Genomic DNA, 25,163 nt, shown 5'->3' with positions numbered 1-25,163 from the left:
ATTGTTAAGGAGCTGGAGAGGTGGCTTAGCAGTTAAGGCATGTGCCTGCAAAACCAAAGGACCCAGGTCCAATTCCCCAGGACCCACATTAACCAGATGCACAAGGGGGTGCACGCATCAAGAGTTCCTTTACAGTGCTGGAGGCCCTGGCATGCCCATTTTCTCTCTCTCTCTCTCTTTCTCTGTCAAATAAATAAAATAAAATAAAATTATATATATATATATATATATATATATATATATATATATATATATATATATGGAGAGAGAGAGAGAGAGAGAGAAAAATAAAAAAAAAGAAATAAGAAATCCTGGATATACTATCCCAAAGCCCACTTCCAGCAACACACACCTCCTCAAGTTTCACTTCCCCAAGACCCCACAACTTGCCACTAGCTGGGAACCAAGTATTCCAAACACATGAGCCTATGGGGGACATTTCCTTCAAACACCCACAGTGTTCAATAAAGTTATGGCTGGTTTTATGTGCATGGGTGTATGGGGGGATGAAGGCAGGTAAAGACACTTAGCACTAGAGGATAGAATATTGGAGCCGAAAGAATGGATAGTCTTTGTGGATCAGAATGTCACCCAGCATCATTAACATCTTATGTCCTTGGAGCATGGCAAATCTGCACTTACACTTTAGACAGTAACAGCCAATAGAAGATGCATAGATAGATAGATAGATAGATAGATAGATAGATAGATAGATAGGAAGTAATATAAAGCCAATTTTAGTTTTTAAACTCAGAAAAACATTTTAAAACTAAAATAATTCACTCCACATTACAAACGATAAAGTTCCTTCAATGAATCCAAAGTCCAAAATTTCAATTTATTACAAACCCTGATGCACATCACCTGCCTTTCTGTGTGACACTGCTCCAGCAGCCTAGAAAAGCCTAGAAAAGTTAGCTTCCTCAAGTAGCATACTTGGAGAAAGACAGAAACAAACTAGCAAGTCATTTGTCTCTTATTTTTATGGAAATGTGCTCTCATCAAGACTATAAGAATGAAATCCAGGGAAGGGTGGGAAATAGGTTAACAGTGGCCATTTCTCATTCAATAAGAAAAGAAACCTCGTGAATTTTATGTTGATGAGCATTAAGAAAAAATCCCTCTAGGGCTGGAGAGATGGCGTAGCGGTTAAGCGCTTGCCTGTGATGCCTAAGGACCCCGGTTCGAGGCTCGGTTCCCCAGGTCCCACGTTAGCCAGATGCACAAGGGGGCGCACGCATCTGGAGTTCGTTTGCAGTGGCTGGAAGCCCTGGCGCGCCCATTCTCTCTCTCTCCCTTTATCTGTCTTTCTCTCTGTGTCTGTCGCTCTCAAATAAATAAATAAATAATTTTAAAAAAAAGAAAAAAAGAAAAATCCCTCTAAACTCATAAATCCCAGAGATTTAACCACTAACAGTGAGAGAGAGACCACTGACGTCACAGATGGCTCCCGCAGTCACAATGCTACTGAGTACCCTAGGAAAGACGCCCCAGAAACATGAACATTTTAGTTTACATGCAATCAAGATTCCTTAGTACTTTGGCTTTTTAAGAAAGAAAAAAGTATACCTCTGTTCCCTTTTAAAAATAAAAAGCAAATCATCCAAAACAAAATATAGAGAGAGAGCTGGAGAGTCAAGCTTCATGAGTTCAGGTATTATCTTATGGACAACTTACCCTCTCAATGTCTCATATTTCACTATCTTACTTATATTTCTCATAAGTTATATACAACATAAAAAAACTCAGAAGACCCTCAGCTCTCTTGGCTACAATAGGATAGAAAATTATTCACCATTACTTTAGAACTTATTGACCTCAACAAAATTCCTTATTTTTTTTTTTTAAATACCTGTGGGGATGTGCTCTGTCAGCTAACAGATGTGATTTGGGCATGAAGGAGAAATGGGTGGAGGGCGGGTGGTGAGGAGGCAGGATTAAACCAAAAAGGAAAGCCCCCTTTTCAGTTTTGCTATATGTACAGAAACTACCTTCAATTTTAAAAATGTGTGTGTATATATATATATATACATATGCCACCATTGCAAAGAGTCACTTGCCAGAGTTCCGGATCTGATTCTGCATTCTGGTTGCCTAGATACGGATGCAAACAAAAGAGCCTCCCCACATGCCGAGGACCAGCCTGCGGAACCTGATGGCCCCCTTCCTGGCTCAGCTGGTGACCAAGAAAAGAAAGCAAGTACTTTTAGATATCCATATGCAAAATGAAATGTTTTTTTCAGCTTGTTTAAAGCTCAGGGTCGTTTAGAGAGTTTGAAGGCATCATGAAAGAATGGCTTTCTTCTCAGTCTTCCCACATTTTCTGTTTATCCTGCCTTGACCCAGTGACTGAGGACAGCGACGCTGAAAGGGAAACAGGTCTGATTTCTAAATACATTAACTGGACTAACTTTTAACTTGAGACTAATTTTTTTATTTAATAAATCGTTTTGTTGTTGTTTGTTTGTTTGTTTTGTTTTGTTTTGTTTTGTGTTGTTTTGTTTTGTGTTGTTTTGTTTTGTTTTTCCAGGTAGGGTCTCACTCTAGCTCAGGCTGACCTGGAATTCACTCTGTAGTCTCAGGGTGGCCTTGAACTCACAGTGATCCTCCGACCTCCCGAGTGCTGGGATCAAACCGGCTGGATTGAATAATTCATTTTCAAATTCATAAAGGAAATGGATAGCCATTTCAAATGTTTCCCTTATCAGTACTGGTCATATCTTCTTCATTATTAAGAAAACAATATTTAAAGCAAGGAGTGTTATTTAATTCTCATAGTGCCTGACCTGTGGGTGTGGTCTTGTTTTTATGGAAAGAATTCCAGAAAGCTGGCTGGGCGGAAGTCCTGGTTTTGAGCTCCTATTGGCCATATTGCTGTGTGATTTTAGGTGACCACTTGACCGCAGTTCTCTATGAATGGGTGAGTGAAGCCTATGAAAAAGCTGTTGTGAGGCTGGAAAGAGACGCTTAGGTACAGTGCTAGCAAACAGAAAGGGCTCAGTCTAGAGTGAGACTGTTATCATTTATAAGACCTTAAGCAAGTCTGTTCTCTGATCCTCAAATCTTCTCCTATAAAAAGAGCCTTTCCAAGCAGGGCATGGGGGCGCACACCTTTAATCTCAGCACTCACTCGGGAGGCAGCGGTAGGAGGATCACTGTGAATTCAAGGCCACCCTGAGAATACATAGAGAATTACAGGTCAGCCTGGGCTAGAGTGAGACTCACAAGGCCACCCTGAGAATACATAGAGAATTACAGGTCAGCCTGGGCTAGAGTGAGACTCTACCTTGAAAAACTAGAAGAAAAAAAAAGAAGAACCTTTCCATAATGTGGAAATAAAGTTACAAAGTAGCTCATGTCATCTCTAATGTAAAACTAATGATACTCATCTTACAGGACTATTGGAAGAATGTAATATTATACATTATTAAGGATTTTATAGAATAAAACTGTATGAAGTATAATATTTTAAAGTATTACTGTAAAAAATAATATGAAAGTAGACACATATGGGGAAAAATCCCATGATAATTACAAAAGTTTTTGACTGTGAAATAATTTTTGCATATAGTTACACCCAAGCCTATAGGAATGGGATGGAAAAGCACTTGTATTCAATTAGCAAGGGTGTAAAATTTTAAATGCTATCTTTGTCACATAAAATGCATTTTAAAAAGAAGTAATTGCACCACAGTGGTAATGACTTTGCTCTAGGGAGTAAAGTTATGAGAATTTTGTCCTAAAATCTCTTAATTTTCTATACTTTTCTAGTTTGTCCTCCATCTTCATGTTTAATATTAATCATTTTAAAAGTGTATATTGGGTATATTTTTAAGAAGATGCTATTTGTAGTCTTTCACATAAGACTTTAAAATTAATAAAATATTTGCAAAAGGAGAACACACACATATACATATACATATGTGTGTGTGTATATATATATACATACATATATATACATGTGTATATATACACACACATATATTTGTATATACATATATGTATATATATATGCATACACATACATACACACACACACACACATATATATATATATATATACATACATACATACATATCTCCACATGAGTGTATATACCCATTACATCCCAAAAGGAGAAATGATGACAATCATGTAGTAATTCATTGCCCTTGGGTACAGTATTCATCTCACTCTTTCATTTCAAAATAATTGCTAGCTGTGAAACCTATAAGGCAAAAACCAACCAGTTTCTGAGGAAATAACAAAACTAGATTCCGACTGGCCCTGGGGATCCATGGAGAAATGACAGGGAAAGAACCGCTATTAAGTAGGTGAGACGCCCTGGGCCCAAAACTGTTCTAGAGGTGCCGGGGTTGAACTTCAGCCAGGACCTTTAGGGATGTAGGGTAGTGCCCAGAACACAACCTCCAGTGCCCAGTGGGCTAGCCGTTCTCAAGAGAAAGACAAGACTGGTCTGAGACACAGCTGAAGCCCCACAGACTCCATTCCACAGGGCCAAAACACTTACCCAGCAGCTCACTGACACATCCCAATCTTGCAGATTCCATTCCACAACGAGGATAGGGTCAAAACACTAACAGCCACTCACGGGTCCACCTTAGTCAGCTGACAGTCTGTTTTGATTGCCTAGTGCCTACTGGGTTGGGTCAGGGCAACATGATTATGGTCAGTTTCCTTGATAATGGACTTATCTATCGTTTGAGTTTTTTGTTTTGAGGAAGTTTCAAATTAAGTTTTTAATTGGCCCTAGATTACAAAATGGTTGATTCTATGTAAATTTGCCAAAGGACTAATTTTTGCAAATCTTATAATTTTAGTACGTAGTAATATTAATAAAGAAAAATTCCCTAGGAGCATGTATTGTTTAATTTTTAACTGAAGCAGAATTCCTTTACACTCTACATGTTGAGCCAAGTTAAGTGATTGGCTGTTGAAGTTGTTATAAAACTATAAGGTTTTTAAACTTTAAAAGGGGGAGATTTAACTTTTAATCATTTGCAGCATATGCAATATAATGAATACATTTGCTATCTTCTTCCTATATAGAACAAGTACTAAATACCAGCCTTCACATAATACTTTCTAGATATACCATTTTATTGGATTAGAGGATATTTGATAAGTTTTCATATGGCCAACTGTATTTAATGTTAATAAATTAAGTATAAAGCTGTGTCTGTGCTTTTATTTCTCATTATCTATAATAATCTGACATCTGTGTTTCTTAGAACATAACAATTATTTGTGTTCACTAGCTTTCAAATTTGGGGGTGATGCTTTTGCAAATTAGCTGATTCCCCTAAGAAATTGGCTTGTCAGGAATAAATCACTGCCTGAGGATTTCTTTCAGAACTCAGTCAATAACCACTAAATAGTTCATGTAGGAATTATCTAGGAATAATCTATGGCTTTGACTTCTAAAAATCTTTTCCTGGTGTGTTAACAAATCTGTGCAGTGAGCTCTCTAAGATCTTCCCCAGAGTATAATTTTGGTTTTAGCCACTAGTAATACAAGTGGAGCACTTACAAGATTAACTGGGTTAATGGTGTGTATTTTGTTTAGAACCAAAATATTTATGTAAGAATAAAATAGAGTGGCCTGCAAGGCAGCAGATGATATATTTTAAATTCATGGTCTTTGTTTTAGGTAAGATTTTCTCCAGCCAAAATGTCAACCAAGAATTCTACAGATCTAGTTGAATATGTTGACAAGTAAGTGTACATATTATGGATTATAACTATTAACTCTACTTAATAACTTGGTAAGAGGTTAGAATACCTAAATGGGGCTGGAGAGATGGTTTAGCAATTAAGGCACTTGCCTGCAAAGCCAAACGACCCAGATTTGATTCCCCAGGACCCACGTAAGCCAGATACACAAGGTGGCTCATGTGTCTAGAGTTTGTTTGCAGTGGCTGGATGCCCTGGCATACCCATTCTCTCTCGCTCTCTCCCTCTTACTCTCTCTTTACTCTCAAATACATTTTTTAAAAAATTAAAAAATTACATAAATACCAAAATGAGATCTTTGGAGTGAGTCATATAGTGTTCCATTCTCAGAAGAGCCTAAACAGTCTCAGAATGGTGAGCCTATATATCCATATTCTTTCTGATTGGCAAACCAAGCAGATGTTCTTGCCTTTTCTATAAGTTGCTCCCATTGATTCCTATAGGTTTTTGTGGGTAAAATAATACAACACAGGCTGGAGAGCTAATGCAGTGGTTGAGGCACTTGCTTGCAAAGCCTAACACCCCAGGTTTGATTCCCCAGTAGCCATGGAAAGCCAAATGCACAACGTAGAACATTCATCTGGAATTTGTCCACAGGGGCTGGAGGCCCTGGTACACCCATTCTCTCTGTCTGTCTCCTCTCTATCTCTCTGTCTCTGCTCACAGATAAAATCTTTTACTTATTTATTTTTTATTTGAGAGAGAGAGAGATAAAGCAGCAGATAGAGAGAATGGGCACACCAGGGCCTTTAGCCACTACAAAGGAACTCCAGATGCATGTCCCACCTTGTACACTTGGCTTATGTAGGTCCTGGGGAATGGAACCTGGAACCTTTGGCCTTTCAGGTGAGCACCTTAATTAACCACTAAGCCATCTCTCCAGCCCCAAATAAATAATTAAATCTTAAAAAAATAATAATAATACAACAGAGGCAAGGAGTGACACTTGACAACATCAATTACAGCTAACTATAGCTTTCAAAATAAACCAGGTGGATCCGTTAATACTTCATGATAAAATTTTGGGAATGTGTGAAATATGTTAAATTAATCAACCAAAAACATTGACTTTTAAAGCCAAATTCTTCTATACATCTTGTATTGATAGTTACATTCCTGGCGCTCATTCAGAGTAGGTTCACAGAAGACCAGCCCTGGCCACTTAGAATTATAACTTATTATTGACACTTGCATTTTGTCCAAAAGATCTTAAAATTCTAACTTCTAAAGCTTGAATTTCAGAAGCAATGCCTATTGATTGGAATAGTGTTCCCATTAACAGTTTCAGGTCCCCTGGGTGCAGTCTAGTCCTTCTACTAATTGGTTGTCAGTTTCATAATATTCTGGGGCTTTAGTGTTTTTCTTTTCATTTGCAAAAGCAAGGTTGGACTAGAAGCCCTTTAGGATTTACCACACCTTTTAAATTAGTTCTGATTCTAGAGTATACAACATTATGGAAACAGTATCATTAAAACAAATGTCAGCTAGAAGAGTGAGATTGGGGAAACTGGGAAAAATAAATAAGGAAGATGGATTTGTTTAGCACAATGAACTACATTCCAGAGGAAAGGGTCAATTCCTGGAGGGTGGTAACAAACATAAAACAATAACAACAAAATCTTATCTTGGATTGACAAAGATAACCAGGCCCCAACATTCATTCTACCATGACCTCTCATCCCTTCCCTTGATACCCTAACCAGGTGCCTATTTTCATTTACCACTGGAGATGGTTCGGTCCCCTGGGCTCTCTCCCATCTCTGTAGTGTTCTACTTTTTAATAGCCCTGCTATCAATTCTTAATGAACTGTAGTTGACAGATAATGGAGAATAAGGATGGATATTTGAACTATGAGAGTTCATCCTTTTGTTTGTTTGTTTGTTTGTTTTTTTCAAGGTAGGGTTTCATTCTAGCCCAGGCTGACCTGGAATTCACTATGTAGTCTCAGGGTGGCCTCGAACTCACCATCATCCTCCTACCTCTGCCCTCCCGAGTGCTGGGATTAAAGACGTGCGCCACCACGCCCAGCTGAGAGTTCATTTTAAAGCATTAGTTAGACTCACAGGTTGCTGACTAACTGGAAAAGCAAAGTGACATTTCAGAAACTTCAATTATCACTGTGGATATTCTAAATTGACATATCTAATCCAATAAACTAAAAGTGAACAGGCTTTTTTGTATATAAATAACTACATCCTTTAAGTCACTATGCACTACTGAAATACAAACAGGGTACTTAGACAGTAGAGGTCATTATCAACTCACTAGGCTACCTTAACAGATAGGACATAGGTCAGAGGCTCCATTTTGTGAACAGATATGGGTATATATAAACATAATAGATAAAACAAGTCATAACAACCAGCAAAACTTTAGTGACAAGAGAGGTAAAGTCTATGCTTTGGAAAAGGTTGGACTGAAGGCATACATGTTAAAAATGTAGACAGGCTGGGCATGGTGGCACACGCCTTTAACCCCAGCACTTGGGAGACAGAGGTAGGAGGGTTGTGGTGAGTTCGAGGCCACCTGAGACTCCATAGTGAATTCCAGGTCAGCCTGAGCTAGAGTGAGACCCTACCTTAAAAGACCAAAAATAAAAAAGAAAATGTAAACAGACTGGCGGTATCCACAGGGCCCTTCTCAGCCTTGGTCACTTGTAGCAAAACCCACACATCATCAGTGCTTGTTACATGTTAGGTCATATTAATAATCCAGGGGACATGGCAACAGAATACTCCCAGCTATTGACAGGGCAGTTGTGGTGAGTAAGTCATTCTGATCTGCACACGTGTTCGTTACTTCACAATGAGCAGAAAGCCACTGGTTTTATAGCAGAATATCGATGGCTCGTTGAAGTTTTTGAGCAGAAAAGCATCCGAGCTTTGTCTCTTCTCCATTTTCTGCTGGTGACAGGAATATTCTGGGAAGCCAAGGCTTCCCCAGAGTGTTCACAAGTCAGCTATGCAACTGAAGAAAAGAGGGCTTCATCTCTTCCCTGGTCAACTTCTGTCTTCTCTGTGAAAGAAGCGGGGGCTTCAGGTGATCAACGACCCTCTGCTACTTCTCCTCTCTGCCCACAGCGCTCCTTAATTTTTCTCTCTAGAATAAAGTAGGTAGTTAAGATTTCAGAACATACATTAGCCCTCCCACAGTATATAATTTTGAATTTGAGAACAAATTGTGCTCATCAATCTTTAATTTTGAATTTGAAAACAAATTGTGCTTATAAATCTTTTTTTTTCCTTTTATTGACTCTTCTAGGGAAGATGATTTTTTTTTTTTCCATTTTGGAATCAAGTACTTTCTGAGATCCGTTCTATCCCCAAGATTGTCTGATTTCTATAAACTAGTTATTACCATTTATGCATGTAAATGTTTATTAAGTACTTTTTATATACAATATTGAATAAGGCACTTGCAGGATCACCAGTAAATAAACTAAAGATCCCTGCCTCATTCCCATAGGAGGAGGAGAGATGCCCACTGTCAGGTTACTTGTCAAATTTTTCCTCATTGAGAAGTTGGCATTTAAACTAAGTCCATGACATTAGGGACATGACCATATGGGCACCTGGGGAAGAGCAAAATTAGTAAGACTAGGTTATTATCCTTGGGATGATAGAGATGGCTAAAGAAAATGTAAGTAAACTATGATAATGTCAGGATCTGACTTGAAAATCTACAGATGGATTGAACCTTGAGTCTGTCCTTCCCAAGGAAAAAGTTTATTACTTCCTAAGTAAACCAAAGGCAGCCATGGAAACAAAGTTTTTACATACTAAGCTTTTTTCCCAGGCCGACCTATAACTAATATATATCTCAGTAAACTTCTCAAGTTGTTTTGTTTGTTTTGGTTTTTTTTTTTTTTTTTTTTGTGGAGAGAGACAAGGGTTTGGCTGATGGCCATAGGATAGTACTTAAATTTGGATACATAAAACTTTCAGCGAGTCAAATGGGAAAGCTAATAAATGATTAATAATTTCTCCTTGTGAGAATCCAACATTCGGTGTCTGAAAGCATTGACTTCCAAGGTTTTCCTTAGCAACATGCCTGATGTTTTATTATGACTCATTGCTTTTGTTAAGACGTGATAAAGACAGATAGCTCATGTCACAATAAGCAAGAAAGACAGAACGCTGTTGCTAAGCTTTCAATGGATGGGGCATGTCAGACCAAATGTCACTGCCGCCAATCACAGATGATCTTTTTATTCCTTCTCAGTTTTTCACACTTACCCTTTTCTCTGATGGGCAAGGTCTGTCTATGGGTGGGCACAGCCACAGGGACTGGGCATTGCCCACAGGCATCCCCAAATCCATCAAGACAATACCTACCCAGACAAGCTCAGTTGTTCCTCCCTCCCCCAGGGGCCCTTGATTCTTGAAACTAAGAAATTAAACACATCTAAGGAAGCCAGGTGAAAGACCCCACTAGAGTCAGACCAAAGTCAGTCTCAGTTCTCTAGAGACAGAGTGGAGGAGGCCTCAGCAAAGAAAGATGGAGCCAAGCAGAGAAAAGTGACTTGAGGGAAGCACACGGTGTCGCAAGCAAGTTACACACACAGAAACAAAGAGTGCAAAGGAGGGCTAGAGAGATGGCTTAGTGTTTAAGGCTCTTGCCTGCGAAGCCAAAGGACACAGGTTTGATTCCCCAGGACCCACGTAAGCCAGCTGCACAAGGGGGTGCTCGCATTTGGAGTTTGTTTACAGCTGCTGGAAGCCCTGGCATGCCCGTTCTCTCTCTCTCCCTCTCTCTCTCTCTCTCTCTCTCTCTCTCTCTGTCTCCACACCGATTTCTCTCCCTCAAATAAATAAAGAAAAACAAAATATTTTTTAAAAGTTCAAAGGAATCAGGAAGTGCTGCTAACTGGCCTGAACAAAACCAGTGAGAGGTTGGAAAGAGGTAAGAGGCATGTTAAAATGTTTCTCAGATGAGGGCCAGGGAGATGGTTCCGTGGCTAAAGCTGCTTGTTTGCAAAGCCTGGCGGGCCGAGATTTGAGTCCCCAGTACCCAAATAAAACCAGGTGTAGCCGGGCGCAGTGGCGCATACCTTGAATCCCAGCACTCAGGAAGCAGAGGTAGGAGGATCGCCATGAGTTCGAGGCCACCCTGAGACTACAGAGTGAATGCCAGGTCAGCGTGGGCTAGAGCGAGACCCTACCTTGACAAAAAAATAAAAAAGAAAGAAGGAAAGAATAAATAAATAAATAAAACCAGATGCACAAAGTGGTGCATGCATCTGGAGTTCATTTGCAGCAGCAGGAGGCTCTGGAGTACCAAAGCTCACTTTGTCTCTTTCTTTCTGTCTGTCTTTCTCTCCAATACATAGTCTTTTTTCTGGACTATATCTTAAAAACTGGAATTGCCTCCACCTCTCAGAACACTCAACTTTATGTTAAACTCGCCAGCAGAGACTTTTCAACTACCAAAATCCATCTGCCGGGTTGCTTATAAACAAGCAACGAAGAAACTATAAAAAAAAAAATTATTTTTCCTAATTCCTCATACACTGACAGATTATTTTTGTGAGGCATAAAAATACCCTCTCGAGTTTTACCTTACATTTCACACTCAGAACATTAACTAGTCACAAAATAGATCTCAGGAAAAAAATGTAGGAAGTCTCATTGGGCCCTTTTGTGTTCAGAAGAGGATTGAAATTTTCACTTTTTTTTTTTTTTTTTTTTTTTTGTCTCTTGAGTGTTACAGATTTCCAAAATGGTTTGAGAATCTCTCAGGAGCTTTAGCGCTCTCTTCCCACGGACAGAACAGGCAGCGAAGTGAGAGGCTCTGGCAGCCAAGCCTCTGCCAGCCAGGGCACAGCCCGTGCAAGTCACAGCCACCTGCCCGGAGACAGACTCACACACTGCACATCTGCTCACATACACGATCCGTGCAAAACACAAACTCCTCTATGGAGAGGGCCCCCGCGTGTTCGCTGGTGGTTACTAACTCCATCTGGATGAATCTGGAAAACTCAGTTCTCTGTTCTTTTTTATTTATTTATTTATTTATTTATTTATTTATTTATTTGAGAGCGACAGACACAGAGAGAAAGACAGATAGAGGGAGAGAGAGAGAATGGGCGCGCCAGGGCTTCCAGCCTCTGCAAACGAACTCCAGACGCGTGCGCCCCCTTGTGCATCTGGCTAACGTGGGACCTGGGGAACCGAGCCTCGAACCGGGGTCCTTAGGCTTCACAGGCAAGCGCTTTACCGCTAAGCCATCTCTCCAGCCCAGTTCTCTGTTCTTTTCCACAGTTGGATAAGATAAAGATCCTGCTCATACAGTAACAACAGAGATGGTTGCTTGCTTGGTTGACTGCAGACTGAGCAGCGGACCCACTTTTACCAGTGGAAGTTCGGTTACCCTTGTGGTAACCTGCCGATTTGAATCAGGAATTTCCCTTACATTAGGAATGTAAACGCATCATGCGTTTGTTCCTCCAGCTGTTGCTTTAGAAAGGACTGCTGGGCCTGCCATGGTGGCGCTCGCCTTTAATCTCAGCACTCTAGGGCTGGAGAGATAGTTGAGCGTTTAAGGTCCTTGACTGCAAAGTCAGAGGACCAGAGTTCGATTCCCCAGTACCCATATGACGCCAGATGCACAAGGTGGCGCATGCATCTAGAGCTCGTTTGCAGTGGCTTGAGGCCCTGGCATGCACATATTCTCCTTTTCTATCTTCCTCTTTTTCTCTCTATTTATCTCTATTTTTCTCAAATAAATTTTTTAAAAAATTTTTTTGAAAAAAGAGGGGGAAGAGCAGCTGAAAAACACCATGCCCTTTCCTTACGGCAATGGAAGCCCTGTGCTTGTGACGTAAGAATCACATGAATGAAACCAGACAAAACATCACTTGGTGCTTCAGGGAGCATTATTAATAAGCATAGTAATTATCACAGAATTAGCATAAGATATTAATCATATAAAGTTTTCCAAACAAAAGCCTTTTCACATATGAAAATAGCTTTTAAAAAGAAGATTCAAAATTTTCCAAAGAACTACAGTCTAGCATCTATGTAAGTGCCTTGAGGTCTCCATGGTGCAGGCAAACAAACACATTTGCAAGGCAGCAAGTGCTGCCCTTCTCAGAGGGCTGCTTCGATGCCAAGATGCCAACCAGAGGCAGCGCCGAGCCAGTCATGACACGCAGCACAGGCTGAGGACCAAGCTGCATGGTCTTTGCACGGGCTCCCGTCTGCTTCCGCGGGTCTGTCTAGATACAGCCAAGGACCTCAGCTTCCCAGGGTGACAGAGAGCCCTGGGCCATATGCTTTCATTTTTGCTGCTCTCCTGCTATTGGCTGCTCACTTGTGATGTCAGCACCTACAAGCCGGCAACAACCATGTGACGCCCGCCCCACAGCTGCCACCTTGGGTGTAAAGTGAGAGATCCTGTATTCCACCCTCAGGCTATCTTGCTTTCCAACTTGCCAAACTGCTTCTGAAGGTGGAAAGAAACCTGAGGGAGCTCATGTTTCACACTTTGGGGATTCTTTATAGGCCCTGCTTTATGTTACTCAGGGATCACATTACCAGTCTTAAGCCATCGCATAGTGCTCGGTCTTGTGAATACACTAGAATCATGCACATGCTTGCATTCACATATAATAACGTATGCATTTTTGCTCTCCTGGTCCACCCCAAGATTAGGACTTAGAGGGTCTATGGGGTGGAGCCAAGGAATCTGTATTTTAACTCTTTGTCCTCCCCACACCCATGTTACTAATTCAAGGGTCTTTATGAGAACCACTGACTCTTACTAAGTGCCTTAAGGAGCCAATATATATTGTGCATGAGATACAATAAAATGTTCACTAAACACTTATTAACTGGCATATCTCTGTTGGCAAATTACCAGACACAGGAATAGTGCTTTACCTGCCCGAAACAGAAACCCCAAGCCAAAGTGGCTTAAGTGAATGACAATGATTAGCTCATATAACTGGTTAATTTTATGATGTAATAATGTCATTAAGCAGGTGTTTGCTATCCCTTTCCCCTGCCATACTATTTTACTTAATGATCACAAACTGACTTTAGCAATTCCAGGCATCTCATACAGACATGACAGCATCCAGGAAAAGGGAGTTTATTCTTGTACTTTGGCTTTGTTTTTTAACTATTTTTTGGCAATGTTCATACATCTACTTAATTTTGATCAGAATTCCCTCCCACTACTTTTTTTGCCCCGCCCCCACCACATACTCCCTTCCCACTAAACCCTCTTTTCTTTCCAGCTAGTCCCTCTTCTATTTTAATGTCTTACTCTTACTTTTTGGCCCGTCTACATCATCCATGACAACATGCGGATATGCCCAATATTGTGCAAGCAATGACATCTGCTGTGAGATCATGAATGCAATGGCCTCTTCATGTCTGGAAAATTGCACTCCGAAGCACTCTTTACCCTGTGGCTCTTACGTTCTTTCCTCTACCTCTCCCACAATGTTCCCTGAACCATAATGGGTATGAGAGAGGTGTCTCATTTAGTGCTGAGTACTCAGCTGTCACTTCTCAGCACTTTAAATTGTTTTGAGCCTCCCTAGCAGTCAGTATGATCTTCAGAAAGAAGCTTCTCTGGAAAAAAAAAAAAAAGTAAGAACAGCACTAATCTATGGGCATAAAGAAAATTATTTAGAGGACAATTTGATGGATACAACATACCCATTTAGCCAAATGATAGTAATAGCTTCCCCACTAGAGCACATGGCTTTCTATTCCATAGACTTTTGACTAGGTTTTCAACATCGGGCATAAATTCCTTCCTGTGGGATACGCCTACATCTTGATGAACTTCTCACTGGTTTTGACTAACTGATCCAATTCCTCTTCCTTGTCCTCAAGGCCTGATATTCTCCCTTCAACTTGATACTTTATATTCGATGGAGCTTTTTTGCTTGATTTATTGTAATTTTCATTTTCAGCTTTATTTGTTTAGATTTTCTTTAGATGTCTATCAATGAATTTATTTCAGTTTTCAAATCCTGGTTTGACTTCCTCATTCCATCTAGCTGTATTCTCCTGAAAATCATTAGGTGTTTATTTGTGTTGTCTTTGTTTTTATTCAGGATTTCATTCGTGCATTGATCTACCTCTTCTTTGAGTTCTTTGTATGTAGCATAATCATACATTCCAGCTCTTTGTCTGGATTTCCTCTAAGTAGCTGTCATGGGAGTCATCTGTAATTGGATTGGTATCTTTTTTATTGGCATCTTCCATTAGTATAGACAATAAACCATGATCATTACCACTACCACCCTCTGAAATCCACTCTCCATTGAATCCTTTCTTTCCAATTAGTCTATCTTCTATTTTGATGTCATCATTTTCCCTCCTATTATGAAGGTCTTGTGTAGGCAGTGTCATGCACTGTGAGGTCATGAATATCAGGGACATTTTGTACTGAAAACCTAGCCAAAAGCCTTAGGGATGGGGAGGTCATAAGCCCTAGGGGAGTAATGACTACTGTTTTCTGGTTAAATGGATATACTGTGCCCCCGCAAACTGCCCTCTGAACACTTATATCTATGCCCATATAGTAATGCTACTCTCACTGTTGGTTTGTGAGCCTTCTCTTTTCAAATTGTGTTGACCACTGAGATGACTCAAAACTCAGCATAAAGCCTGGTATGGTAGCATACACCTTTAGACCCAGAACTTGGCAGACAGAGGTAAAAGGATCACTGTGAGTTCAAGGCCCCCCTGAGACTACATAGTGAATTCCAGGTCATCCTGGGCTAGAATGGAACCCTACCTCAAAAAAAAAAAAAAAAAAATTGAGCATAGTTCTGAGAAGAGAAATAAGAGTGTTTAGCACTAAGTGAGACATTGCTGTCACACCTTCCATGGCTCAGAATCTATTGTGGAAGAGGTGGCAGAAAGAATGTTAGAGCCAAAGGAAAAGTAGGACTCCTTACAATGCTATCTTCCAGACACAAAATGGATTGGTATTTCTTGGGGGTGTTACGTTGGCTTAGTTACATTGAGACTTACCTATGTGGAAATGGTGTATTGTTAAGTCTTCCCAGCACACCTGCGTTAAGTGGGTACTCGGAATGATGTTTGGTGTTTCTTTTTGTTCCGTGGTCTTTGCTCTGCTTTGTGGTGCTTGAAGGTTAGTCTTGGAGATACTCCTTCATGGACGGAGTAGGTGAAGTGGTCTCATTCTGGTGCAGCTGTGTTCCAACTTACAGTTGGATCCTGGCCCGTATGGATGATCTCAAGGGCCTCCGGTGAGAACAGGATTGCTTAAGGAGATCCCAGTGCCAGAACTTAGGCGGAGTCCTAGCCCCAATGGTGGGTTGTCAACAGCAGAGTGAAAGGGAGAAGATTCCCAGGGGGAACATGAGCGCTAGAACTTCAGCTTTGAGCTCAATGCCACCGACCGCCCATCTGTGCCCACAGGTTGAAGGGAAGTGGATTCCTGAGGAGAATCCAGGCATTACAATTTACTGGGTGCTCCCAATCAGATATCATTCAGAATAATGGGTTTTGTGGGCCAGAAGGGGAGGGGGAGGGAAGGAGGAACGGATTCTTAGAGGGAATCTGAGTGCCGCAGCTAGCTCAGCAGCTCCAGTCACGATGCTATTATCTCCTCTTTGAAGGAAGGTGCCCAGCACAAGAGCCCTAGAGCAAGTTACCTTCTTGCATCTCTTTAGCCAGAATTGCTTCATGTGTTCCTATCTCAACTGATCAACACGATTACTTTGCTCCCACAAAAGGACCTGAGGGGCAGCCGAATGCATCAAGTCAGACAGAAGTTGGTGGGGTGGTTATTGGGTCTTCCACAGTATCGGCCACGAACCTACGTGTGGAGGGAAAGGCTCAGCACAAGGTACGAGTGTTGTCTAGACGTGAAGAACGGCCTGGAGACCACACACTATTGACATTCCAGAAAGAAGAATCAGCTCAAAGAAAATGCAAATCTGCAGCTCAGGACTGGGTTATATGACAACATCAGCAGAGCCCGGCATCCCCTCCCTTTCTGTGATCTCTGACTCACACATCCAAGTCCCTGTCAGCATTTTAGAGGAAAGGAATATATATATATATATATATATATATATATATATATATATATATATATATATATATTCCATTTGGTAATTTTCCAGGAGACCATTTTTGAGCCAAGTGAGTGGTGGGTGGAATGTGACTAAAGGAAGCTTTTCGCCAGGCTTGTTTTCATCCTGGAGGTACAGGTGAGAGGAAGTTGGAATCCTATCCAGGCTCAGGCTATATTTATGGCTCCAGAGAGCAAACTCGAAGCCCTGTTGTTCAAAAACCCCTAGTGTAACCTCGTGGAATTGCTTTTTTCTCCAACAACCGAGCCTTAACAGTAAAAGTGAGAGAAATCAGTCAGTGAATAAAAACTGCCTACTATGTGCCATGCCCTCTTCTGGAGTGTTGAGAAGGCTGTGGGAAATGAGCTTTTTTAAAGGGCCTATGCATAAAGACGTCTCATCATAAAGCTGGACATGGTGGCACACACCTTGAACCCCAGCACTGGGGAGGCAGAGGTAGGAGGATTGCCATGAGTTTGAGGCCACCCTAAGACTACATACTGAATTCCAGGTCAGCCTGGGCTAGAGTGAGACCCTACCTCAAAACAAAAAAAAAAAAGAAAGAAAAGAAAGTCTCATCATAGTCATAAAATAAACACAAATAAGTAAAAAGGTAACGTGAACATGGGGTATTATGAGCCAGGCATGGTGGCACACACCTTTAATCCCAGCAATCTGAAGGCAGAGGTAGGAGGATCACCATGAGTTTGAGGCCACCCTGAGACTACATAGTGAATTTCAGGCCAGCCTGGGCTACAGTGAGACCCTACCTCAAGAAAACAACACACACACAAAAAAAAAGACAAACAAAATGGGGTATTATGATAAAGAGATGGTATGTGTAAAAAGGAGATGCAGGAGTTGAGACCTAAACCCTGGCTGGGAGCAGCCATGAAGTTAAGGGGGAAGAAGGGCAGTAAAGGGAAGCCTAAATGCTAAGGTGCTCAGTGAGGAGATGTTTTTGTGTGTCTGAGGGGGGTGGAAAGAAGACCTATGTAACTGAATGACAGCAGGAAGAGTGGATAGAGCTGAGGCTGGAGAGAAAAGCTAGGGGAGGGAAGGTTTTAAGTCAGCAAGTGTTACCATGTACGCTTTAGAGTTACCACCATAGCCACTGTGCGGAGGGAGACCTGTCTGTGAAGTAGAAGAAAGAGACAATGATGACCAAAACCAAGAAAAGAAGAAATAATCAATTTGGGAGCTGATGGTACCTTTAAGTATGAGTTCCACAGGCACCCTTTCCATAGGGAAGAGGAGGCACACGTCATTTTCTTAATCCTCTGAAAGTCTTGGCTAGAATACATTCCTATTAACAAAAGTCATAGGAACAAGAGAAACACACAAGAGAATTTACAACACCCACAGCATGTACCCTTGGGAAAAGAGGCTCTCTGAACAGTAACTTTCTGAGGAGCTGGGTGGTCTTCTTGAACAGTATTGAGCCAAAGGCAATAAGTTTTAGAGTAACAAAACAAGGAACAAGAGGTTTTGGGCATCAGAGGTTGGAAATTGAAGGAAAACATTGATTTATTTTCTTTTTTAAAAAATATTTTTATTTATTTACTAGAGACCAGGGGAAGAGAAAGAGAACACAAATGGGCACACCAGGGCCTTCAGCCACTGCAAATGAACTCCAGATGCATGCACCACCATGCGCATCTGGCTTACATGGGACCTGGAGAATTGAACCTAGGTCCTTAGGCTTCACAGGCAAGCGTCTTAACCACTAAGTCCTCTCCAGCCCTGATTTACTTTCAACTACTGCATTTTCTTTTTTTTTTAAATATATTTTATTTATTTATTTGAGAGAAAGAGGCAGAGAGAGAGAAAGAGTGAAAATGGGCACGCCAGGGCCTCCAGTCACTGCAAATGAACTCCAGATACATGCACCCCCTTGTGCATCTGGCTTACTTGGGTCCTGGGTAATTGAACCAGGATCTTTTCACTTTGCAGGCAAACACCTTAACCATTAAGCCATCTCTCCAGCCCTCAACTATTGTATTTTCATGCTTAATTCTACATGGGCACCTTAACAATTCAAATACCCTTCTCAGTCAGGGTCTTAAAACTTATTTACACATATGTTAGTAGTTCCCTTTCTTAGTAATCTACAGTCTAAGTGTTGGCTGGTTCGTTGTAAGAGAGTGTGCTCATGAAAGGCCTTGGTAGTTTGGGTTTGTGAATTTCCAATGGTCACGGTCTCCACAGAGTCTTGCCAGCATGTATGACCACAGAGGGAGAAGTGTGCAAGTGTGCATGGAGCCTTGTGCTCCAGAAAAACACAGCCAGCCCCTGCCAGTTCTACAAAGCAAATTCTCCTGTCTGGGCTTCACCTTTTCCTGTTTGCAAAGCATCAAGTCTAGAAGAGCAGCTGCTTTCCTATCCCTTACGTGCACTTGCCCCGTCAGCTACTCATCTCTAGTGCTTCTGTTACTTTCTCAGCTCCTTAACATCAGAGGCCCGCCACTCTCCTGAAACTTCACTGGAGCCAGAGGGTTTTTTTTAATATAAATATTGTATTTATTTTGAGAGAGAGAGAAAAAAAGAGAAATAGGCAAGTGGAGAGAAAATGGGCATGCCAGGGCTTCTAGCCACTGCAAACAAACTCCAGATGCATGCGTCTCTTTGTGCATCTGGCTGACGTGGGTCCTGGGGAGTCAAACCTGGATCCTTTGGCTTTGCAGGCAAACCGCCTTAACCACTAAGCCATCTCTCCAGCCCCTGGAGCCAGAGTTTTCTCCAAGGCAATAGAGAAACAATAGAAGGAACAGACCTGGGCCATTCACTCTTCCTCCTGTACCCTCTCACAGCCAGCCTGAGCTGTCACTTGCCCTAGGCCACTGTGGCTATCTGACTCAGAGTGACGAAGGAAACGGTCTCTGAGAGAGAATAGGTGCATGGAGCTCAACATCTGTGGGAACGAAGAAACAGAATGGGGCAGAAAGAAACACTGAGCAATAGTATGATGCCAATGAAGACGTCAGCTGGCCCCATAGGGAGCTCCAAAGAGGAGATGGCCCCTCAAATCGGGCCTGACCCAGAACAAACAGGCCAGGTCTTTAGAGGGACATGCTGAATAACCACCCAAATGTATGAACACAGCAAGGTGACCCCACCAAAGCAGTTCCCAGGGCAGGCCACCTGCGGACGTCTGCTTGTCAGCAGCCCTCCTGAAGGTGGAGGGAAATAAGCCCTTTGTTCTTGCAAGAGTCCGCATCCCAATGTCCACATTGGCTCCTACCCGGTCCCAGATGCCACTGTTGCTGCTGCTGCTTTTCTCTGGAAGCCCAGGGCTTGAAAAATGATAGGGAGAACCCATTGCACTACCACACCCTCCCCCCCAACACGCCCCCCCACACACACACACAGCTCCAGAGTTTTTCATGGTATTTCCACGTTCTCCGTATCTTCCAGGATCTCATGGAAAAGGATGAAAATATGGTAGGCACATTAATTCTGCATTTTGGTGTCCAAACTGTGGTCAGCATAGAAAGTTTAACCCCTGAGGAGCTTACATAATTCAGCTCCTTTCTTTCTGCGCTTGTCTCCCGTGAGCTTTAGCTGTCATAGTCATGCTGGCCATCGATGCTCCTGCTCTGAAGTCAGTTTTCCAAGGAGGCTGACACTCGCTGTGGCACGGGAAGGCCTACCAGAGGGAGACGAGTGCTCTCTGAGCGCGCACCCGCAGAGCATAGCCTCACCGGGGCTCTGCAGATGTTAAGGCACCTTGGGCCTAGGGAGCTGGCAACATTTTTCCACAGAACCCCCCACTCCTGTCATTTTTCAGACCTTGGACCTCCAGGCAGTGGAGGCAGTGTCACATATGTGCATGCGCACACACACAAACACACCGCATGCACACGCACACACCATATGCACACCCTCTAAATCAGCCGATCTCACCCAATTCTTCATCTGCCAGTTATTGTCCAGATGCCACCCAGATCTCCATCTCAGGATGCATTTGGGAATGTATCTAGAGAATGGGAGGCTCTGTATGAGTGCCATATCTCTAGTTAATTTTATCCTCTTACATCTACTTTTCTTTGCTAATAGCAGCTCTGATTCACTTAAAGCTGCAATGCACTGTTTCTAAAGAATGTTGAATTTGTTTTGTAAAAACTCACAAGAGATGACAGTTTCATGCAATGGGATACAGACACAAGGGTCACAGTGAATCTTTGAAAAAAAAATGTCTTGAGGGCTGGAGAGATGGCTTAGAAGTTAAGGCACTTGCCTGTAATGCCAAAGGACTCTGGCTCGATTCCCAGGACCCCCATAAACCAGATGCACAAGGTAGCTCATGCATCTGGAGTTTGTTTGCAGTGGCTGAAGTCCTTAGAAAGCCCTTTTTTTTTCTCTATGTGCCTCTCTCTCTCTCCCTCAAAAAAAAAAATATAAATATTTCTCTAATTGTTTTGATTTTAAACAGGAGGGGTAGGCACTGGGGAGATGGCTCAGTGGTAAGGCATTTGCAGTAAAGTGTGAGAACGTGAACTCCAGTCATGAGAACTAGTACGTAAAGCTGTAAACGGCTAACATCTGTAGTCCTAACGTGCCGAGGGCGGGAGACAGGAGACCCGCCCAGAAGCACATGGGCCAGTCAGTTAGGCAAACCCAACTTCAAACAAGGTGGACACCCAAAGTTGTCTTCTGATTTTCACATGCATGTCCTAGTACATGTTCGCCCACACTCACACACTTGAACACACATTCTCTCTCTCTTTCTCTCTCACACACACAAACACACCAAACAACAATAATAGTAATAAATATTTAACAGGAGGGCTGGGGTAAGCTCACTGATAAAAATTCTATTCCTCGCCTTCCATCTTTCCTGTTGGAAATATGAACACAACATTTCATGAGGACAATCTTGGAAGCCAGAGGAGCCTGGGCGCTTGAAGACTTCTTCCCCGCCCTGCTGCCCGCACGCTGGCCCATCTCCCTCTAGATTTGTAGGCACATAGCCAAATAAACCCTATAGGTTGAAGTCACTCCTTCTGGGTACCTGTTTAGTCTCCAGAAAATTTTGGTATGCAAAATCTGGGCCTAAACTCTTCTGCTCTCAAGATATTCTCACTTCTGAGGAAACATCAGCCCATAGCAACTAGTTATTATTGCTTATGCAATGGGAGTAAGTGTGAAGTATTTGGCCTTGGATTTTAATCATTCAGCACATATAATGTTACTTCTTCTTCTTCTTCTTCTTCTTCTTCTTCTTCTTCTTCTTCTTCTTCTTCTTCTTCTTTTTAAACAAGAGATTGACATATACCTATACATCGTGCAAGTTCCTTCATGACAGGGCCTAATTCCCAAAGGACAGAAATGGGATGACGTTATGTCACCGCTTTATTGCCACATCCTAACAAAGGAAAAGCCCTCTTTCCTTTGAAGGCTGCTTTCTCCTTCTAGTGATGTTAATAAAATATTTACCATCAGCCTGAGAGATGGCTCAGAGGTTAAGGCACTTGCCTGCAAAGCCTAAGGATCCAGGTTCTATTCCCCAGGACCCACGTAAGCCAGATGCGCAAAGTGGCACGTGCATCTGGAGTTCGTTTGCAGGGGCTGGAGGCCCTGGTGTTTTCGCCCTCTCACTCTGCCCCACCTTTCTCCTAGCAAATAAATAAAAAAATATTTAAAAAAATATTTTCCACCAATCAGAGGAAACATCATGAAAATTGTGTTTGGCTAGGCTTCACGACAGCTGAATCTAATTCCGAAGTGCTGGAATAAATAGTTCAGTAACAATGAACCTTCCCTTTAAAGGAAATCTCATTCTGAAGCTGTGTGGTAACCAGGGTTAAGACTGAAGGGAAAAAATGTGAAGTGCCCTCTACTGGATGAAGATTTTTTTTTTTTAAGTCTCCAAGAAATTTAATAGCATTATAGACAAATTTCAAGTTAAATTGTAATTAATTACAACATAATTAATTATAATAGAATTACAATAACATAATATAAGTATTATAATAATATAATGGTATATTTTCCTTTTAAGAGGTTAAAAGTCTATATCCAAGAGTTCTGGGAGTTACCTGTATTCAGGGCTAATATAACAAGTGCTGTAGATGACTTAAGCTCAGTTATTTGACTATTCCAAAAACTATTTTCTTTGTGAAATTGCTAGACATTGATAGGGTAACATACAATTTAAGTCAACAAGAGAAGAATATTGTAGGCTACACTCCCCAAGTTTATTTGTCCATAAGATTCTTTCGCAGTGGCCTATTTTACTTACTATTACAAGAAATACCCTTCGGGAAACTCCCTAATACAGTTACTTGTACATTTGTTAATTACTTACTTTGTTTTTTATTTGTGAGGTGAGGAGATAGAGAATGAATGGGTGTGCCAGGGCCTCTTGCCACTACAAACAAATTCTGCACGCATGCGCCAGTTTGTGCATCTGGCTTTATTGCGTACTGGGGAATTGAGCCCAGGCAGACAGGCTTTGCAAGCAAGTGCCTTTAACCAGTGAGCCTATCGCCATTTACATTTTTAAAGGGCATGAATTTTTTTCTAGGTTAAGGTGGAATTTTTTTTTTTGTACAAGAGTGTGTGAAGACCTAAGTCAGGGAAGAAGGCTTGTAATAATGTCCTTCATTGCTCGCCCACTAATTTAGCTTTAAAATTTACCATTGTTGCGTATAGAATGACTCCCTCATGGGGAGCCTGAAAAATGCATGACAGCATTTCAAATCCAACCTACTTCTTAGATGTGACATAAATCCAGCTTTTAACCACGGCAGTGAATAAACTTCTACTAACAAAAGAAGAAGTAGCAGGGAGTCAGGGTGCCTGACTCCTCCAGCTCATCCTGCCGTTTCCCTCTCCCGAGCAGGGGTCACCCCTTTCTGCCCGCCATTCTGAAACCGCAGACCAGCCATCTGGAAGACAGACTGCACAGCCAGGAGCGCACCATAGCCTTCCTCCTCGAGCAAGCCTTCCGCATCAAAGAGGACATCTCCGCTTGCCTCCAGGGCGCCCAGGGCTTTCGAAAAGAAGAATCGCTCGCCAGGAAGTTGCTAGAAAGCCATATCCAGACCATCACCAGCATCGTCAAGAAACTCAACCAAAATATTGAGGTAGTCTGTTTCCTGTGTTGGCATGATTACTTGACGAAGTTCAGTAACCACCGCTTAGTTTTCAATTACAGAGCAGAGCTGATGTTAAGTTTAAGTGATTACAGCTTAGCTGCTCCGGAGGGAAATACTTCAGCCTTTGTGTTGGTTTGGTCTTTTGTTTGTTTGTCTGTTTGTTTTAGGTAGGGTCTCACTCTAGCCCAGGCTGACCTGGCACTCACCATGTAGCCCCAGGCTGACCTCGAACTCTCAGTGATCCTCCTACCTCTGCCTCCCAAGTGCTGGGATTAAAGGCGTGCGCCACCATGTGTGACACACTTCAGCTTTTTGATTTCTCTTCTATTCCACAAAGTAAAATAAATTTCCATTAGCAAGTAATGGGGTTTGTGACGGTAAAAGAATGGATTAGTATGATGTCAGGGCTCATGCTAACAGGCTTTTATTAGTCTAAGTTTCCAAGGTTGCTAACGTAATAATTTTAAGTGGAGAGTTTCATAGTTTATCAACAAAGCCGACCTCAGCAATCTCTGACCCTGCCTCTCAGCCCTGATATTCCCAGAATTCATTGTTATTTACTTGATCTGAAGTGTGTTCTTATGAGGTGTTCCTTAGTTTCTTCAGGTTCCTGCTCAAAGACCACCTTTTATGAGAGGATTTCCCTCATGCCCTAAGAGCCCCTCTCCTCACCTCAACAGTTTCAACCTCCCTTAAGCCGTCATTTTAAGGCATTAAAGGAAAAATAAAGTTTCTAATTAAAAAGAAGCCTCTTAGTCTAAATCTAATCTATAAATATAATCTAAATAAATCTAAATCTATAAATATAATCTAAATTGATAAATATAATCTAAAGCTATAAGCAAATTTTTATTGCAAGCCTTTCAGTTATTTTATTATTTTCTATTTGAGATAGCAGAGGAAAGAAGCAGATAGAGAGAGTGTATGTGTAAATGTGGGAACACCAGGGCCACCTGCCAATGCAAACAAACGCCAGATGCATGCACCACTTTGTGCATCTAGCTTTACATGGGTACCAGGGAATTGAACCAGAGTGAGCAGTCTTTACAAACAAGCGCCTTTAACTATTAGGTCATTTCTCTGGCCCTAATCTGAGTTCATTTTTTATTTATTTATTTACTTTTATTTATTTATTTTTTGTTTTTTGTTTTTTCGAGGTAGGGTCTCACTCTGGCCCAGGCTGACCTGAAATTCACTATGTCGTCTCAAGGTGGCCTCGAACTCACGGCGATCCTCCTACCTCTGCCTCCCGAGTGCTGGCAT

General features: G+C 41.7%; 1 protein-coding gene across 1 annotated transcript in view; it reads left to right on the top strand.

The window, feature by feature from the left end:
- The first annotated feature begins 561 nt into the window (after positions 1-561).
- The window catches only part of Fam81b (family with sequence similarity 81 member B), a 60,729-nt gene continuing 36,127 nt past the window's right edge, over positions 562-25,163 (top strand). Inside the window, exons 1-4 of the mRNA XM_045133392.1 lie at positions 562-652; positions 2,099-2,196; positions 5,652-5,716; positions 23,645-23,888. Of these exons, the coding sequence (XP_044989327.1) occupies positions 562-652; positions 2,099-2,196; positions 5,652-5,716; positions 23,645-23,888 (498 nt within the window). The remainder of the gene's footprint in view (positions 653-2,098; positions 2,197-5,651; positions 5,717-23,644; positions 23,889-25,163) is intronic.

Source organism: Jaculus jaculus, chromosome 14 (genome assembly GCF_020740685.1).
Source record: "Jaculus jaculus isolate mJacJac1 chromosome 14, mJacJac1.mat.Y.cur, whole genome shotgun sequence".
In the NCBI taxonomy this organism is placed as follows: Eukaryota; Metazoa; Chordata; class Mammalia; order Rodentia; family Dipodidae; genus Jaculus; species Jaculus jaculus.
This window is presented reverse-complemented; position numbering and strand designations above follow the sequence as displayed.